At 49.7% G+C, this 20,306-nt stretch overlaps 1 protein-coding gene across 2 annotated transcripts in view; it reads left to right on the top strand.

The window, feature by feature from the left end:
- Positions 1–20,306, top strand: part of ZFHX3 (zinc finger homeobox 3) — a 245,478-nt gene that overhangs the window by 61,105 nt on the left and 164,067 nt on the right. Inside the window, exon 2 of one of the 2 annotated variants that reach the window (XM_082862484.1) lies at positions 14,253–17,014. The exons of the other annotated variant lie outside the window; for it this stretch is intronic. Within the exon in view, the coding sequence (XP_082718610.1) occupies positions 14,299–17,014 (2,716 nt within the window). The 5' untranslated portion in view covers positions 14,253–14,298. The remainder of the gene's footprint in view (positions 1–14,252; positions 17,015–20,306) is intronic. 2 annotated transcript variants of the gene reach the window in all.

Here is a 20,306-nt window from a genome sequence, read left to right as displayed (position 1 = left end):
GGCTTTTTAAGCTTTGGAATTTGGAAGTCCTTCAAACACACTCAGAGGGCGAACAGGATCTGTACCCTCTTTAGTCCGTCTTGAAGTCCTCCACGGTCACCATGACTGCTGTTCCACTTTGCCATGAGGAAGGGAACTGAAATGTAAAATGAGTCCTTAGGCCTCTAGGATTTAAGGACTACCCAATAGGAAGTGTGCTTCTCAGACCTTCAGTTGAGTCAAATGAAGCTGTTGAGGAGGAAATTCTGTGATGGGATTGCCATCTACAGTGTACTGTCCAACTAGGGAGCTAGGGAGGTGCTGGCTGCACAGCACCTAGAAGGTGTCAGCCAGGGCGCCCCCTTCCTGGGGCCTGGGGAAGACCCCGCGCACTGGCTCTCCATCCCCCTTGGTGCACTTGCCAACGGCTGGGCTGCACAGCCTCCATTCCCGCTTTATTTAGTGGTGCCTGTTGCTCCCTGCTGCTTGAAAAGCTGTTTATGCTAACGAGCCAGGGAAGATCTGAAGACCTCGCTGTGCCTGCACTGGTGAGAGGCTGTGTGTGTGTGTGTGTGTTGCCCCATTAATTGCCTTCGAAGGGCAACCCTTGTTTGTCTTGTCATGGTGCCAACTCCGGAGCCTTGTGCCAGAGTGCGCTGCTGATGGCGAGCCCGCCATGTGGCGTTCTTCCGGCCGGGAGGAAAACACACTCCTTTCTCAGAGAGTCATTTTGGAGATGCGCGCTGAGGGAGACTGTCCTTCCCCAAGGCCACCTCTCCCCTCACCCTTCCCAGGCTTCCCCATCATCCCTGAACGACAGGTGGCAGAGTTCGCGGAGAGCAGGAGTTCCTCTGTCCGGGAAGGTTGGATGGGGTTTCCCAGGTGCTGCCACAGGGCCAGAGAAAAGCAGCTAACAGGGTATTCGTTTGTTCTCGCCTAGATCAGACCTATACAAAGGAAAGCTTAAGGCCCGTGGCTGCTTCTCCCTGCATCCTGGAAATAGCGAGTGCAAACAAAGAACCTGCTCCGCTGAGTTTCTCTTGGGTCTGTGCAGCTTGAACCCCCGCAGTTTCTCCTGCTATTCAAATTAAACGTTCGCTGACCAAGAACTACTTCATGAGAACCTCTTACCACAGTGAGCCTAGCGCTGATAGCTCTTTCCGTGAGGCAGAAACCTTGTCCATACCTGATTCCCCTCACTCTCCCCTTGAAACCCAGAATCATATTTAGGGACTTGCTTGGCTTCTTGGATTTCTGTTTCGTTGACTATTTAAGGTGGCTGGAATGAGGGCCGCCTCTGTAGACTTCAGAGCTTTCGGATATTTGGAATAGGAAATAATAAATCGCAAAATACCGAGATACTCAGCTGTCGTACCTGAGCCGCAGAATTAGGACGAACGGGTCTTCGGTGATCAATTATATGTAACGTTCAGATCAACACGCTCCCACTGATGTTATTTAAGATGTATCCTAGAAAGAGAGAGTGCTCTTTCTAATCACGCTAATCATGTGTTAATTAAGTTAAAACTCCATCAAGTGTTTTATCCATCCTACATGCTTAGCGCTGGGCTAGGAGATGAACAGAATTATAAGCAGATGTTTGCCTTCAAGCAGCTTATCGTCCATTTGTAGAGATAAAAGTAACCAAGCTGGAGCAAGGAGGGAGTGTTTTAGTGTCAGTGTGGTGGTGATTACTGTCGGAGCTCAGAGAGGAGAGAGTTCTGTGGGTTTGAGTGACAGGAGGGGAGTCTATTGCCTCCGTGGAACTGGAGCTTGTGCTTCTGAAAGGACGTCCAAGGTTTGGATAAATGTTGAGGAAGAGAGAGAACGTCCACGGGGCCTGGGGCTGCAGAAGCAGAGGCAAGAATGTGATGATGGGGAGGGGACGGTGCTGTCGGGGAAGTGAGAGAGCTGATTGATTCATAGTGTGGTGGTCGATTTTAGAGCGTTTTAAGAGCAGTCTGGAGAGCGTCGGTTTGAATATGCGCATCAGCTGTCTCTTGCATGGGACAGGCACTGGGCGAATATGACAGCGGGAAGGCTAGAGTGATCTTCCCTTTCTGTTTTCTGGAATCAGAGATGGTACCGAGAGTTCCCCCTGGGGAGCCCAGGGCGTTCAGTGAGGGGCAGTTCCACTTGGACATGTCGAGCCACGCTGAGTGTGGAGTGATGGAAGGCTAGCGCTTGCAGACATCTTGTGGTCTGCTGAAAGTATGAGATGCATATGCAAGCGATAAGTCAGGAATGGAAATTTTTGTTTTGGGAGTCAACTCATAATTTCAGTAATTGAAACCACAGAAGTAGTTAAGGTAGTTGAGGTACAGAGATAAGAGCAGAGAGCCAGGGGGGAAGAAAGAATGACGGTGGTTCAATACTATGGAACAGAGAGGAGAGACTTCTGTGGGTTAATGTAATAGGGAATTTTATCGAATAACTGGAAAAGTGCGTCCATGGAGGGCTGAAGGGATGGGAAGAGGGGCAGGCAGGGGAGAGGTTGGAGAGGTAGGAGGAGAGCCAGAAAACCATGCCAGAGAAGTGAAGGGGGAGAAGGTTTCAGGGGGACAGTCAGCAGTTTCGAATGGAGGGGAGATTGAAGAGTATGAGAGGAAAAGCGGAGCAACTATTGGTTACCCCAGGAAGGGCATTGGTGGCCTCGGAGAGAGGGCCGAATCTTGGAGGCATGGGGCCTTCTGACCCCCCGAAGCAGTGTCCAGCGCCCCCTCCAGAGAGCCTGAGCCTGTCTGGGGTGGGGCCCGGTGTCTGTGTGTATCTTCGCTCAGCTCTGTGGTCGGGTGCGCTGCACAGCAAAGCTTGAGAACTGTTGATGTGAGGCGGTCTAGCTCCTGCTACGCACACAGAGCTGGCTTTAGAAGATTAGAGTCAGGGAAGTGAAGCCGTGGGCACAGTCCACTCGCTTAAAGGAGTTGAGATCCAAGGGAAGGACGGAGCAGCACTGTGTGCCTGGCGGTGTGAGTGGTCAGGCTTCCATTCAGGAGCTCACGCGGGAGTGGAATACGGTGGCCAGTCGAGTGGGAGGGTTGGCCAGTAAAACCCTGTGAAGCCCTCTTATTAACCATCATGGAAAGGGCAACGCACCCCTGCTGCAGAAGTAACAGGCAATTAACAAAAGAGATAGGAATTGCCAATAAGTATCTGCAGATGGGTTCTCTCTTACTAGCAAAAAGTGTATGTTAAAATGAGATGCCGTTTCTTGCCTGCCAAATTTACTTTTTTTTTTAACAAAATAATACCCACTATTATTGATGAGGGTGCAGGAAAATTGAGGCTCGTGTGCCAATGAGCATGAGCTGGAAAGGCTTTCCTAGAGGCCATTTGGCCTGTGCCGGGGAGCCCGAAATATTCCTAGCTTTTGAGCGCAGTTACACTTCCAGAAATACATCCTAAGGAAATAGAGATGGAATGTTATGGGTGAAAGCCTAGGTTTTAAAGTAGGAAGGAAGGCTTACCTGCTTTCAAAGGCTGACTTAGCTAGTGTGTGACTTGTATAAGGTATTTAACCCTCTAACCCTCAATTTGCTCATCTGTAAAGTGGGCTGTTGAACGATCAAATGAAATGTCTATTTAAAAAGTGCTTAGAACCATGCCTGGCCCTACTAAGAGGGTAGTAATTGAGCTGCTACTTATTTTTATTATTGTGTTATTATATATGCACAAAGATTTATGAGAGTTTATTGCAGCGTTAACAGCAGAACATTAGGGATTACCTACATGTCCAGTAATAGAGCTTAGTGAAATTATGCTGTGTCCACAGGATGCAGTGTGTATGCACCCATTAATTCTAACTTACGAAGAATGTTTCATGACATGGGAACAGTTTAATGCCTAAATTAAGTTCAAGGGGCAGTCCACTTAAGGAGCAGTGTGATCTGAGGTTGGTAAAGATGTGTTAACTATCGATACATAGAAGAAAAAAACCTAAAAATTTTCCACCTCCCAGTGGCTCTCTGGCTGGTGGGATTATAGGTGATTTTTATTTCAGCTATTGAGCTTTTCTGCACATACCCCCCAATTTTTAAAATACCGAGTTCATACTCCTTTAGTAAGAAGAAATTATTTAAAATAAGTCTAACATCATGAGATGCCAGAATGAAGCTGTAACGGGCCAGATGGTACATTTTACATCATTTCCTAGCTTTTGCTCCACAGCCCAGTAGGAAAAACAGAGAGATCAGAAATGGGATCTTTTAAGAGGGATTTTTAGGAAATCAGAGATGAAAAGTTTTGGGTGCTGGCAAAAGAAGGCACTGAAGTAGTACACTCAGTGGGGGGAGGTATCCAGTTCAGCGGGGAAAGCACTGAGGGATGGGCGAGGATGGAGGGGCTGAGGTACGTGCCTGTCAGGCAGGAGGGGCAGTTGAAGGAGGGGCTGCTTCACATCTGGGAGGGGGGTGGGGATCCATGTGTTATGGTGCATAAATCCAGGTCAGGAGAGAACCATGCAGGCCAGAGATGGACAAAGGATGCTGGCCTGTAGTCCTCTGGATATGGTGGGGAGGTCTCAGAGTAGACACTGAAGTAAGTACCTAAGTGTTGGGATAGCTGGTTAAACTGCCCCAAATCCTTTTTTTTTTTTTTTTTTTTTAAAGAAAAATGCAGAGAATTAAGTAATAGCTGAGTCATTTCACTTTTTATTACTGTATTCATGGGTTTGGTTGTTTTTGAACTGTGAGCGTGTCCATGTGTATAGTAACAAATTCTCTTCCCCTAAATACCAGCCCATCTCTTCCAACACCCACAGCCTGGGCTCCTAGACCTGGCTCTGCTTTATGATCTCACGACTCCCTCCTCTTCCCCTCCACGAGTCCACTGGAGCCAGAATAATCACGGTAGTTGTGGATTCCCTGCAGAATGGACTGAGCTAGCAGTTTTCACTTCCAGGCTGATTTATGTTCACGCTGGAAAGAGCACAGATGCACTTATTAGCAAACACGAAGCCCAGGGCCTGGACAATTCTCTGGGCCTTCCGGGCAATGGTCCTCCTGCAGCACAAGAGACCTGTTCCAGCATGTGTTTGTTTTCTGACCTCGCCATAGTAACAGAATAATTCTTAAGGCTACTGGGAAATTGCTACCAAGAGGATGGAATCTCACCTATTTATGGTTTAACACTTACTGACTTATACGCAGCAGCAATATACAAACACAGTTATTGTATAAAGCACAGAATGGAATTGGATGTGGTTCTTCAGTGGCTTCCAAGCTAAACAGATGAGGGTATTATTTCTTTGCCCCTTGAATGAGGTTTCTACTTATCTCAGAATCTAGGTTGCCCTTGGCTTTTTTTTTTTTTTTTTTGAGGCCAAGGGGATAGTTTATTCATTGTTGTGTATTTCGCTGATGTGTTTTAGTCTAGGTTAAGCAAAGCCCACCCTCTGTAGGTTGCTGGGGTTCTTTTCTGTGGTGGCTGCCCCTGCCATTATATTTAGAATTGCTTTTCACCAAGTTAGGGAAATCTGTGCTGAATCAGGGTCATGGGTGTCTTAGGAAATATCTTAGAGTGTGTGTTACTTGAAATTCCGCCTGGCTTAGAATGGCCGTTTGTCTCCTCCAACCAGGGGGCTCTATCTAGGACCTCTCGGCTGAAGGAAGGGAAGACCAGTTTTCTCTGTCTGTCTGTCTGCACCTCCCCGTCCGGCCTCGCAGCCTCCCTCCTTTCATGAAGCTGTGCCAGGAATGGATTTCAAATGAAGACAAGGGTAGGGAATCAGGCTGGGTTGGCTGTTCATAAGTGTTTTGGGAGGTTCAACATGTAGTATTCCTGCACTGGACAATTTCTTTTTTCTTTTTCTTTTGATATAATTTCAGGTGTACAAGAAAGGTATAATAATAGGACAAAGAATTCTAACATACCTTTCCTCCAGACGCCCCCCCCACCCAAGTTAGCATTTTCTAAGTTCTATTTGTATGTTTGTATTTACGCAGGTCTGTACAGACACACACTCTCACACTTTTTTTTCTAAGCAGTTTGAAAATCAAGACATCATGCCCCTTCACCTCTAAATGTATCAGTGTCTATGTCTTAAAAACAAAGATATTCTCTTCTATAACCATACTGCAGTTATCAAAATTAGGAAGTGAACATTCATCTACTACTACTGCCCAATCTACAGATCTTTATCAGATTTTGCAAGTTGTCCCAATTGTACCCTTTATAGGGAAAGAGAACCCAGATTCTTTGTTATGTTCATTGGTCACGTCTCTTTAGTCCCTTTTAATCTGTCTTGCTGCCTCCTGACTGACATTTCTGAAGAGCCTCGGACATGTTTTTTGAATAGATCTATTTTTATTTATCTATTTATTTATGGCTGCGTTGGGTCTTTGGTGCTGCGCACGGGCTTTCTCTAGTTGTGGCGAGCGCGGGCTACTCTTCGCGCTTCTCATTGCGTTGACTTCCCTTGTTGCAGAGCACGGGCTCTAGGCGCGCGGGCTTCAGCAGTTGTGGCACGCGGGCTCAGTAGGAGCCTAGGACATTTTGTAGACTGTCCCCAGCTTGGATTTGCCTGATGCCCCCTCCATGATTAGACTCAGGTTTTGCATTTCTGGCAGGCATGTCAGGGAAGGGGTGTTGTGTTCTTCTCAGTGTATCCTCTCAGGAGACACAGGATGGCTATTTGTCTCATTCCTGGTGATCCTAGCTTTGATCACATGGTGAAGGAAGGTGATGTCTGGCAGGTTTCTCCACTGTAAAATCACTGTTTTTTCTTCTGTAGTTAATAAGTGTCTTGTGGGGAGATACTTTGAGACTGTGTAAATATTCTGTAACTACTCAAACTTTCACCCACCAGTTTTAGTATCCACCGATTCTTTCCGGAATGGGTTATTATGATGATGGTTACCAAATGGTGTTGTTCTAAATCCGTAATTCCCTCTGCATTTGTTAGTTGGATTTCCACTAGAGTTCCAGAAGAACTCTACCTTCTCCCACTTTTTTTTTTTTTAATTTATAAACGCATGGAATCATGGATTCTTATGTTATATATTGGGTTATAGTTCTTTACCCTCATGTAACTTTCTTGCTCAAATTGTCCCAGGTTCAGGCAGTGAGAGCCCCTGCAACCTGCTCCTGGGTTCTTCGGTCACACTCTCTTCATTCTTAGAGCACTTTCTTATGTTCTGGCTTAGAAAGATGCTCCACGCTCATCCTGCACTCTCCCTGCCCCAGCCCAACAACCAGCCAGTTCTACAAGGAGACCTGGTTCTATTTAGAGGAGAATGGTTACACCACACACTTCTTCAACTAAGAGGAAAAGAAAGAATGTGTATAGGAATCATCTTTTTTTTTCCCCTCTCAAAGTGTTATCATCTCTCCTAATGCCTTAATTTTCCCCATGGTTTTTTTAAGCATCTATTACATCTTGGATGTGGACAGTACAGAGATGAATGAGACGTGGAACCTACTCTCAAGTTGCTTTCAGCCTAGTGGCAGAAACAGACCAGTCAACATATAATTACAGCAGTGCGATAACCCCAGAGTTGCAATGTGTCGCCATATGCAGAACACTGTGGGATCACAGAGGAGGAGGTTAAAGCTGATAAAGCTGCCTGAGCAACCCGATGGATCACTTGGAATGAATAGAATCTTCACATTTCAAAGGACCCAGGAGGCTGCCTGATGGAACCTCGGGCCATGGCAAAATGTCTTTTTTCTCCATTCATGAAACCAGAGTCAACATTCCATTGGGAGCTTTGATAATCTAGAGAAAGATTTTCATTTATATTGAGTTGAACTCTTAATTTTTAATAAATTCCCCCTCATTACTCCTAGTTAAACCCTGAAGCTAAGTAGGAGACTCGGAACTAATCCTCCGCGTACGTGGCGGGCGGGCCTTCGCATGGCTTGGGATAGTTGTCTTGCCCTGCAGTGGGGGCCTCTCGTTTCTTTGCTCTTGAGCTGATCGTGGTCAAGCCACGATTCACGTGGTCAAGACACGATTCAGTTGTCAGTACCCCTCTTACCGAGATTTCCCCATGTGGCTCATAACATTCTTCATGCAGGCAGAGAAAATGATGGGGCTGTGATCCTGCTGAGTTGGAACAGGTAGAGGTACCCCCTGTAGCCCAGAGGCCACATTTATGTCTTTGGTCACCAGGTCAGCTTTGGGCTGCCACTGAATTTGTAGTGAAGTAACACCTCCAGGGTTTCTTTGCATGAGCTACTGTTAATCCAGGTCTGTTCCGTTCTCTGTTGGTTTTACTGCTTGCCTGAAGTGAAATACAAGGCTTCCTACTTATCCTTTCAGAATTTCATCTTGTTCCTTTCAGCCTGTTGTTCCAACTTATCCAGATTTTTTTTAAAGTTCTGATTCCACTAATTAGCATATTGGTTAGTCCTCTCGACTTTATTTACTTTGCAAATTGGTGTATGTGCTTGGTCTCCTCTGCCCCTCAGGTTGTTGATTTAAGTGAAGGGAACCAGGGATAAGGCAGGAATTAAGGCATGTCCCCAGGCACATTGACCTTTGAGTGGGTACTGTATATCCCCCCCCCCCCACGCTGCGTGGCATGCAGCATCTTACCCCAACCAGGGATTGAACCTCGTGCCCCCCGTAGTGGGAGCACAGAGTCTTAACCACTGGACTACCAGGGAATTCCCTGAGTGGGTACTTGAGGTAACGGCATCCTCCAGCTTTAAAAGCAGGCAGACTTTATAAGACACTTTGCTACCCTAGATACAAAGAAATGATAAACTTTGGGATGCGTTATTAAAATCAAAAAGTACCCTCTACTGCATTTCTCAGATCATTGAATCTAAGTGCAGCTGCTTTTCAGTTTATTTTATGTGAATTTTCTTACTGAACCTACAGCTAATTGCTAATTCCTCAGGACTTTTTTCTCCCCAGATGCTATTCAGCAACTGTCGACTCTGTTCTCAAACTGTGAGGAACTTGCAGTATATAATCTATAACATATCCTTTTAAATTTAATATATATATTTATATTTACTTTATCCAAAATGATGATACACATCACTCCTTCCCCTTCTCTTGTTTTATATTACTTCTGAGTGCTTTTTCACATTTAACATTGTATTTATTTGTTTGCAGCCTTTTCCCCACAAGAATGTAAGCTGAGACCTGTCTATTGTTGATTCTCTAGCATCAGGCACATAATAGATGTGCAGTAAATGTTCAGTTAATGTATGAATGAATGAATACATTTCTAGATTTATAGTTTCTGGAATCTGCCTTTTTCTTTTTTTCTTAAAAGAAGTCAGGATAATGGGCCTACCGTACAGTTCTTTGCAACAGCAAAGAACTTTTATCCCCTTCTCTCCTGTATGAAGATATCCAAGTAAGAGAGTCCATTTTGAACTCTCCTCCCCCGCCACTCCCAAGCAAAAAAAAAAAAAGGGCGTGTGTATGAACTGGCAGTGTTCCATTACATAGCAGTCCTGATAGCCCATGATCTTAGAACAGTCCCTGGTACCTAAAGATTGAATGTAAATGTCAGATGTTCTGAAGTTCTCCTTGAGAAATAGACACTACAGAAAAACACAGTAGAGTGGCAAAGAACACAGACTCCACAGCCAGGCTACGGTTTTGTCATTTAGGCTGCATAGCTTGAGCAACCTCAGTTTTTCCTTCTTCAAAATGGGGATAAAAATAGCGCCCATCTCACTCAGGACTTCTCTGGTGGTCCAGTGGTTAAGACTTCACTTTCCAGTGCAGGGGGTGCAGGTTCAGTCCCTGGTCGGGGAGCTAACATCCCACATGCCTCACAGCCAAAAAGCCAAAACATAAAACAGAAGCAATATTGTAACAAATTCCATAAAGGCTAACAATGGTCCACATCAAAAAAAAATTAAAAAAAAAATAGCACCCATCTCATGGAATGTTCTGAGCATTGAGGTGGCGTTGAACCCACAGGCCTTACCATGATGCCACACACAGGAAGTGATGACTTCCCTTAAGATGATTTTCATTTTAAAAAGCCTTGGGAAATAAAGGCGCGAAGGAGGAAATGAAGTAGCCCATAACCTCATCCCCTAGCAATTACCGTTGTAAAAGTTTTTGATAGAAATCTCATGTATTTCCATATGCAGACCTATATAGGCTTTGTTCACTCAGCATCCTGTGTGATCATTTTCCCACGCCCGTAACTAGTTTCTTTTAAAAATGCCATTTTTTAACATCCTGTGGAATGCTACGCACTGTAATTTATTTAGAGAGTACCTTGTTTCGCCACATTATTTCCATCTTTTTTTTTTCTGTTATGAACACTGTGATGAATAATCTTATATCTCTTTGCATATCTTGGATTGTTTCCTGGAATGGGGGAATTGCTGAGTCAAAGGGCATGTGCATTTTTGAGGCTTTTGATACCCACTGCCAAATCGCGGTGCTCATCGAATCCCCCTCCAGCAGACTAGGGAGTCCCCGGGAGCCCTCCGGTTTGCTTCTCTCTGGCGATGCTGTATGGGTTATTCACGAGGGGGGGGCGGGCAACAGTTTCTAGCTGTCTCTGCTCTCTCTTTGTTTTTTTCTTCCCCTTTGTTTCCTTTCTTGGTTTTCTGCCAAACTGCCTCTTGTTTGTTAGGACCGCCTAATTAACCCTGTGCTAATTAACAATTTAAAATTACAGAGTGCAACCGTTCATGTTTAATTCTCCAGGAGCTGGCGCATCAGTGGAGCCCCCTCCCCTTCCAAGTAACTGCACCTCCCACCCCAGCTTCCCTGTAACTGTTGCGTGGAGCCTGGTTCTGTCTCCTTAAGGGAATGGGATAAAGCTGTCACATCACATCTTCTCAGTTGAAAGAGGGAGATGGGGGGGGGGGCGTGGCGCCCAGGATAACAGGGTGGAGTTTTATAATTTTAAACCATCTTTGAAAAATAAAGACCGATATTGGCAAAGATGCAGGGGCTTTACAGATAGGTTCCAAGGAAGCTATAACTTGTGAGAGAAGCAAGAGCAGGGGGGCTCTCGAAGATGTTAGAACTTTTCTGTGCAAGATGACTTCTCACAGGGCACAGGGAGGCTCTCAGCAGAGAGTGCGAGGCTAGATCCCTCCCGTATCTTCCCTTTAACTCTCTTACTGGAGAGGTGTGCTCAGTTGAAATCTAACTGAATTCTTAAAACCACACACACACAAAATATCCTTGCTGAGTACGACACTGGTGGTCATGAGTAGAGCACGTCTGTGTTTAAAGGGGATTTTGGGGTGTAAATGGCTGGAGGGAAGCAGGCTGCAGGAGGGGTTGCGGGTTTGTGTTGTGTGTGCTGGCCCTGGAGGTACTGGAGGAGTATGTGGGGGGGGGGGCAGAGCTGCACGTATGGGGGCTGTGAGAGCACCGGGACCCGCTGGATTCCCAGGCTGCCGTCCGTAACTGAAGATCATTGATTTTACGGGAAACCGTGTTTACAGACAGAGTGCCGATCGACCTGCTGAGTTGACTTCTGCCTCCTTAAGTAAGAACTATCTTTTTCTTATTGACTAGCTGATAAACAGAGTGAAAGGAGCTGCCGGCCGGGCAGGAGAGTGGGAGAGGGCCTGAGGTTCTGGAGCTGAAGGATGGGGCAGGGCTAAGAGATTTCTTCGTCTCTGTGCTCTGGTCCCCTGTTGTCCACCCCCATCCCTGCGCTTCCCAGGGACTGGTGGGTGAGCCCAAGACTGACCCTGCCTGGTTACCTAGCAGTGCAGGCCCCAGGCATGGAGGAGCTGGTGGTCTGGTGAAGATGTTGTAAAATAGAGAGTGTCTCACTCAAGCTTTAATAATGCACATCCCCTGGGCATTTGTATTAAAAATGCAGATTCTGATCTGAGAGTCTGCGCTTCTCACAGGCTCACTGGGTGAGCTCACTGGCCCTGAACCACACGTGACTTAGCAGAGTTGTAAGAGCTTCTGATTGCCCTGGCCAGCAAGCATTGAAAGGAAGCCCAGAACTGGTGCCTGAGGTCCAGAGTGGGATCCTTCTTTCCCACCAGCATCTCAGTGGGCTGTTGCCCCTGCAAATGAGTGGTCCCCTGTGTGTCCCCTCTCATGGGGCTAGCGTCACCACGACGGGTGCATCTGTCTTTGCCTATAAGGTCATCTTTTCTTGACACCTTTTGCTGAGGAATAGAAAACAAAGTTAGGTGAGTTTTTAGAAGTCCCGATCCCTTAGCTGGATGATTTGTGGAGGAGGAAGAAGAAGAGAGCAGAGCAAGAGAAGCCCACCAATTAATTGGTAAATGCTTGCAGGTTTCTTAGCCCAGTCCAGGCTGGAGAGGAGATTGGCTTTGCTGTCGATACACAAGTCCCTGGTGAAGCATCAAAGCTGTTCCCCTTTATCAATCGTGGCCTCCCCTTCCCGCATGTTCCTGTAACTTACCAAGCATTTATGACATTGATTTTACGATCGGGCTGTTAACCCTCCGGCCCCTTCAGGCCTGCCAACCTTTTTGGCCTGAGCTGTCAATCAGATGTCATCCAGCCAATTATGTGCATCCTTAGGAAGAACCACCCTGGATTCTCACCTGTATCCCAGCTGAGCCTTGCGAGGAAGTCTCATCGCCCTTGCTGTTTGGTTTGGTGTGGTTATCTTTGTTTAAAGTCAATATGTCTTTTCTCAGGCACACGGAACCTTGTTGTAATGGAGTTTGAGGTTATATGCTGAGAGGTGGTGTGTGTTTGTGTGTTTTAAACAAAATGTGACACGTCCTTCCAGAAAGTTGTTTCTCCTGAGACTTCTGGTAAACCTGCCTTCCCCATCTTTTCCCGAGGGGGAGCTATTCGCTCACTGTGCAGTTGAGAATCAAGCAGTGAAAAAAGAGTGGGAAGATGGGGGCTGGTGGGGAGGGAGACCAAACGCAGCCAAAACCTTCATCCGCTGTGTGTGAATGAGATGGTGGGTGGAGAAGCAGCCACGTGTTCTCCTGGAAGGAGGTGTGGCGGGAGGGTGGCCTGGGATTTGCAGCGAATGCTCAGGGCCCTGCGAGGCGCTGAGTCGCCTGTTGGAGCGGGGCCGGACGGAAGAAATACTCCTGTGATGTTGTTGCCACAGGAGCAGAGCGGTGGCGGGTGATCCGATGTCTCCCTCCCCAGGGACGCGAGGTCTCAGAGGGCAAATTCAGCTTAGTGGCACTTTGGAGTCGGAAACGGAAAAGCCCCAGGGCTGAAGGACAGCTGCTTTGGGTAGCGACTAATAACTAAGAGGCAGGTGTGGAACGGGGGCTGGCGGAGCCCAGCTGCTATCTCGGCTCGCCCGCGAAGATCCTTGACAGCAGAACCACCCAGCCAGTGGTGAACGGGCTCATCCAGGCAGGGCGAGATCCTCTCCGCTGGCGGGGAGGTCGGCCCGTTGAGAGTCGGGGCGGCTCTTCTTAGAAACATCAAGCTCACGTTTTGCACCTACATATTTTGAGTCTGAAACCAGCTGAGTCGCAAGCAAGGGTGTTCTGTGGGTTGTGGGGAGGGCATGGGAATTGGGAGATCCGCCTTTCTCAGCGCCCGGATGGCACTGGCCTCGTTTTTAGATTTAGGCCCTCAGTTTTACTGCTTGTAAAATGGGACGATGTTTCCCAGGCTCGGAGAGGATGAATGCAGCCGTGGGCCCTTCTGGGGGCTTTGCAGAGCTTGTCCAGGCCTGCACGCTTGCCCTCGAGCCCTGTAGTCCTCAACGCTTTTCCGTGAACTTCTCAAACTAGAAATCGGGTCAGTAAGAGCGACGGCACAACTTCGCCTCTAAATCAAATGGCGTATCCTCTCCCAGGTTCATGATTCTTCCTCGAGGGCTGCAAAGTCTTCCTCCTCCTTCCTGTCTGTCCGTCCCCGGCGTCCCCCTGGCTCCCAGACAGTGCGGGCAGCCGGCGTGGCTTTGTGCTGCCATCTGCGTGCGGCAGGGCTGCTGTCCTGTGTCCTCGGCGGGGCCTGGCGAGTTGACGCCGTCCTCCTCCTCCCCTGTGGCTCATCGCCCGGCCCCGACTCTGACGCTGTGCTTGCAAAGAACCCAGATTCGAACCGGTCTCCAGGGGTAGAGCTGCCAACAGTCTGAAGACGAAGAGGGATTCTCCTGATGCCCCTTTCCCCACACCTCCACCCCCGCTTCTGCCACGCAACCTGGCCGTGACACCCAGGGGCGCTGCCCACCCTCTGCGCCTCGACGGGGTGGGGCGACGGCCGGGGTCCCCACTGCCCCGCGGTCTCTGTTGTGGGTGTGGACAGAAGCCTGTTAGAGCGCTCTGTGTGGGACCTTAGCCTCGGCCCTCCTAACCTCTTTCCTTTCTCTCTCTCTTCCCCCTCTCTCCCTCCTCTCCCCCTTGCCTCCGCCCTTCAGGTCCGATCCGTACTGGGTGCAATGAAAGCTCCACGCAGGCCTTACCATGGAAGGCTGTGACTCGCCTGTCGTCTCGGGGAAGGACAATGGGTGCGGTATCCCTCAGCACCAGCAATGGACTGAACTCAACAGCACCCACCTCCCCGACAAACCCAGTAGCATGGAGCAGTCCACAAGCGAGAACCACGGGCCCCTGGACGGCCTGAGGGCCCCCTTCAATGAGCGCCTCGCGGAGAGCACCGCCCCGGCCGGGCCCGCTGCCGAGCCCGCCGGCAAGGAGGTCAGCTGCAACGAGTGCCTGGCCTCCTTCGCCAGCCTCCAGACCTACATGGAGCATCACTGCCCCGGCGCGCGCCCCCCGCCGCCCCTGAGGGAGGAGAGCGGGAGCGACAGCAGTGAGGAGGGGGACGAGGAGAGTGACGTGGAGAACCTGGCCGGGGAGATCGTGTACCAGCCGGACGGCTCGGCGTACATCGTCGAGAGCCTGAGCCAGCTGACCCCGGGCGGGGGCGTGGGTGCGGGTGGCAGTGGGCCCCTCCCGTCGCTCTTCCTGAACTCTCTCCCCGCCTCGGCGGGCAAGCCGGGGGACCCTTCCTGCGCTGCGCCCGTCTACCCACAGATCATCAACACTTTCCACATAGCCTCATCCTTCGGGAAATGGTTTGAGGGCCCAGACCAGGCTTTCCCGAATACCTCAGCCCTGACGGGGCTCAGCCCCGTCCTGCACAGCTTCCGCGTGTTTGACGTGCGACACAAAAGCAACAAGGATTATCTGAACAGTGACGGCTCTGCCAAGAGCTCCTGCGTATCCAAAGATGTTCCCAACAATGTGGACCTGTCCAGATTCGATGGCTTCGTGCTCTATGGCAAGAGGAAGCCCATCCTGATGTGTTTCTTGTGCAAACTCTCCTTCGGGTACGTCCGTTCGTTTGTGACCCATGCAGTGCACGACCATCGAATGACCCTGAGTGAAGATGAGCGGAAACTTCTTAGCAACAAGAACATCTCCGCTATCATCCAAGGGATCGGCAAAGACAAGGAACCCCTTGTAAGTTTTCTGGAACCAAAAAACAAAAACTTTCAACTCCCTTTAGTTTCCACCGCTAACCTCATAGGCCCCGGACACAGTTTTTATGGTAAATTTAGTGGCATTCGAATGGAAGGGGAGGAGGCTCTCCCAGCCGGCCCTGCCGCCGGCCCCGAGCAGCCCCAGGCTGGTATCTTGACCCCCGGCGCCCTCTTGAACCTTGGCGGGCTCACCAGCTCGGTCCTGAAGACCCCCATTACCTCAGTCCCCCTGGGGCCTCTGGCCTCCAGTCCTACCAAATCCTCAGAGGGCAAGGACTCTGGGGCAGCAGAAGGAGAGAAGCAAGAAGTGGGCGATCCGGATTGCTTCTCCGAGAAGGCGGAGCCGGCCGAGGAGGAGGCCGAAGAGGAGGAGGACGAGGACGAGGAGGAGGTGGAGGACGAGGACGACGACGAGGACGACGAGGACGACGAGGACGAGGGCTGCAAAGGGCTCTTTCCAAGCGAGTTGGACGAGGAGCTGGAGGACAGGCCCCCCGGGGAGTCTGGGGCCGCAGCAGGTAGTGGCAGCAAAAAGGACCTTGCTCTCTCAAACCAAAGCATTTCTAACTCCCCCTTAATGCCTACTGTGCTCCAGACCCTGTCGAGGGGCGCAGCTTCTACCAGTTCTAATTCCGCTTCTTCCTTTGTTGTCTTTGATGGTGCGAACAGGAGGAATCGTTTAAGCTTTAACGGTGAGGGCGTCAGGGCCAACGTGGCAGAGGGCGGCAGGAGGCTGGACTTTGCTGATGAAAGTGCCAATAAAGACAATGCCACAGCACCAGAACCAAATGAAAGCACAGAGGGGGACGATGGGGGCTTCGTCCCCCATCACCAGCATGCTGGCTCCCTCTGCGAGCTTGGGGTGGGGGAGTGCCCCTCGGGGAGTGGCGTGGAGTGCCCCAAATGCGACACGGTCCTGGGTTCCTCCCGCTCGCTGGGCGGCCACATGACTATGATGCATTCTCGCAACTCGTGCAAGACACTCAAGTGCCCCAAGTGCAACTGGCACTACAAGTACCAGCAGACGCTGGAGGCGCACATGAAGGAGAAGCACCCGGAGCCGGGGGGCTCCTGCGTCTACTGCAAGAGCGGGCAGCCCCACCCTCGGCTGGCCCGAGGCGAGAGCTACACGTGTGGTTACAAGCCTTTCCGCTGTGAGGTGTGTAACTACTCCACAACTACCAAAGGCAACCTCAGCATTCACATGCAGTCCGACAAGCATCTCAACAACATGCAGAACCTGCAGAACGGGGGGGGCGAGCAGGTCTTCAGCCACACGGCTGGGGCGGCGGCGGCGGCTGCTGCGGCGGCGGCGGCCGCCGCGGCCAGCATCGGCAGCTCCTGTGGGGCCCCCTCGCCCACCAAACCAAAAACCAAGCCCACCTGGCGGTGCGAGGTGTGCGACTACGAGACCAACGTGGCCAGGAACCTCCGCATCCACATGACGAGCGAGAAGCACATGCACAACATGATGCTGCTGCAGCAGAACATGACCCAGATCCAGCACAGCCGCCACCTGGGCCTCGGCAGCCTGCCCTCGCCCGCCGAGGCCGAGCTCTACCAGTACTACCTGGCCCAGAACATGAGCCTGCCCAACCTGAAGGTGGACAGCGCCGCCCCCGACGCCCAGTTCGTGATGGGCGGATTCCAGCTGGACCCCGCCGGGCCCATGGCCGCCGTGACGCCCGCTCTAGGTGAGGCTTGACTCCGTGTGTGTCTGTTCTGAGGATGGGAGTTAAAGCGGGGGACGCTGCGAGTGGGCCGAGATCGTGTTGACTTGGTGCATTCTGTCGAGTCCGGTGGATCTGGGGGATCTTTATTTTCTTGAGAGTTGTTTTGTGCTCAACTTGAGCGTCCAGCCCTCACGTCTTTTTCTCAAGAATCCCTTGCACTCTGTGTGAGCCTGTGGAAGATGGTTTGCGTTCAACAGAGACATGATTACACTCCGGCTCCACGGGCCGGGATTAAAATTTAAGTGTTTCCTCTAGTTTTTGGCTTCGGGTCAACTTTCCCTTCTGTTCCCATTCCCCCTTTCTCTGTCCCTTTCTCGATTTGAAAAATTGCCACAATCCCCCTAAACTTTGGGGTTCCATTAAATATTTATCGAAATGTACAGGAAACGGTAGCTGGAGTTTTAAATAGGGACAGTCATCTCCGGAAGAGGAACTGGAAACCGTAGTGTGCCTTATTTAAATAAGCCAAGGCTGGTTCCGAGCTGTCTGGGAGCCACCCAGATACGTTTCTCAGAGCTCTCCAGTGTTTTCACCAGGACCTTGATGAAAGAGACGGGTTCTTTCTCTTTCTTACTTTGCATGAGTTGCCAGTGATCAGTATAGTTGGGAATTAGATGACCCTGGGGCACCGTGAGGAGTGGTGTGATAGATGAGAGATGACTAAATTCTAAAATTGTAAATTAAAGAAAGCCCAGTTTTAATATCAGATCCCGGTTAACGGAGCCTTTGTTGCCATGGAGAACATGGCTCCGTGTTAGAAGACATGGGTTGGCCGTTTTACCATTGGCTTAATAGAGCTAGAACGGGACCAAGAGGATGGGATTTGAATGCCAAAAGCCGTGACTCTATTTCTGTTTAATTTTTTAAAAAGTTTTTTATTGGAGTATAGTTGATTTACAGTGTTGTGTTAGTTTCAGGCATACAGCAAAGTGAATCAGTTGTACATATGTTCACTCTTTTTTTTTTTTAAGATTCTTTTCCCATTGACAGAGTATTGAGTAGAGTTCCCTGTGCTGTATGCTAGGTCTTTGTTAGTTATCTATTTTATATATAGTAGTCTGTATACGTCAATCGCAATCTCCCGGTTTATCCCTTCCTACCCCCCCCCACCCCCGCACCCCCTGGTAACCGTAAGTTTGTTGTCTACATCCGTGACTCTACTTCTGTTTTGTAAATAAGTTCATTTGTACCTTTTCCTTAGGTTCCACACATAGGCAATACCATATGATATTTGTCTTTCTGTGTCTGACTTACTTCACTCAGTATGACAATCTCTAGGTCCATCCATGTTGCTGCAGAAGCCATGACTCTTTATGTACAAAGAATCATGACCATTTCTGGGGGAGAGCTTCTGTAGCAAGAAAATGTACAAACCAGTTTCGTGAGGACCAGTGTGATGGTTGGGCCCCTCCTGCCCCGACTGTGTGTGCCTCGGACACGCACTGCCTGGTCTTCATTCCCTGATCCTGCTAACCTCTTGAGACCAGCAGTGATGTCCTGAATGAAACAGGATACCCTTCCTGACATGGGAGCGAGTTGTTCTCGGCCACAAAGCGTGAGCAGGTGCCTTTATCCTAGGATGGCTTAGGTTCATGCCAGAGGGCTAAACCTCCCCAGTAGGCACGTCTTTATTTGTGTGGTGTTGCAGTGCTAATTGCTGCTGATGAGTGATATTTCACAGCATTTAATTTGTTGTTCCTACCATGCATTTAAATTTGAATCCTTGCTACTTTAATCTTGTTTTCTGTTTTGGAACATTGACCTGTTGATCTTTTCTTACCAAACAATTTGAAGATGTTTTACCCACTGGTTAATCATCATGGATGCATAGGGCTCAGTCATCTTATTCGTCCCCAGAGTGAACCACAGGGGATGCACACCTGGGAGTGGCTTCAGTACTCGAAGACTTTTCACTTTTTAAAGCCTATGGGAATTGGGGTTTTCTCGTCTAGAGATTTAAAATCTTGGGGAGGCAGATCTTGGAGTAAATCAAAGATAATGTAAGTGGAATGAAGACACAGAAAAATGGATGGGTTCATACTGGGTCACAATGAAGACTTTTTAATTACCTTGAGAACCAGTAATCCTGACTAAGACTTGAATTGAGTGGTAGAGAAATAGTTTGCTTCTAACACCTGCTGTCTGTGAGTCTGCGGGGCATCGTGCATTCCGGGCAGATGGCAGGTGCACATACATAGAGGATCCAGACTTCATTTCTCAAAGAGAACAGAGTAATAGAGCGCTTCCTTCTGAAGACCTTATCCAGGTGGCCAGGGAGGGCCCTGAGTTTCCAGTGTCGCTGCCTGTCAGCCGAGGTGAGTCTCTGGAGACCTCCTGTGCCTGCCTTAAGCCACCAGAGCCGTCGAGGCGGAGTGAGGGTGACAGATACTTTATGCCGGAAGCCGGCGTGGGTATGATAGGACGTATCCACTTGGACCCACAATTTAAGTCGCACGACCTCTGTAGAAGCCAGCGTGTGCAAATGAAAAGAGCGTAACTTTCAGTTCTGTCTGCAGCTCAGCTGATTCTTCCTTAGGCTGTTTATGAGAAGGCTGTGGGCGTGTTATTAGGTGTTACTGGGCTCTACAGCGGGGAGGTAGTGTTTGTGAACTACACTCTTGCTTACACAGTTGATGTTCTCATACTGCCTTGGACAGAAACTCCTCCTTCCTGTTATCAGACAGATGCTGATCTGGGGGTGCGTTCTTCCTGGAGGCCTTCAGGGAAAAGTTCCGCACCCTCGCTCTGGTCTGGTTGAATTTGCCTCCATTTGTAGACCAGATATTAGGCGTGAGGCCAGATGAACATCCTCCCAGACATTCCTTTGGACTACAGTTGAGCCCAGCACCGAAAACTGGGTAGCTCGCCAAGGCGTCTACAAGCTTCCCGAGTAGCCAGCCAGCCACAGGACACCTACATGAGCTTTAAGAGCTCCTCTGATTCTGCTTTTGTTTTTTCGTGTGTGTTTTTTCGGTACGCAGGCCACTCACTGCCGTGGCCTCTCCCGTTGCGGAGCACAGGCTCCGGACGCGCAGGCTCAGCGGCCATGGCTCACGGGCCCAGCCGCTCCGCGGCACGTGGGATCCTCCCGGACCGGGGCACGAACCCGTGTCCCCTGCATCGGCAGGCGGACTCCCAACCACTGCGCCACCAGGGAAGCCCTGATTCTGCTTCTGATTGTAGAAGGTGTCTTTTAATCCCTCTGTCTCTCTGAGGGTGTGCTCGTGGGCGGGACTCAGGTGCCAGGGTGTCA

Source organism: Leucopleurus acutus, assembly GCF_964270905.1.
Source record: "Leucopleurus acutus genome assembly, chromosome: 20".
Taxonomy (NCBI): domain Eukaryota; kingdom Metazoa; phylum Chordata; class Mammalia; order Artiodactyla; family Delphinidae; genus Leucopleurus; species Leucopleurus acutus.
The sequence above is the reverse complement of the archived record's forward strand: the minus strand, read 5'-3'. Positions and strand labels throughout refer to the sequence as shown.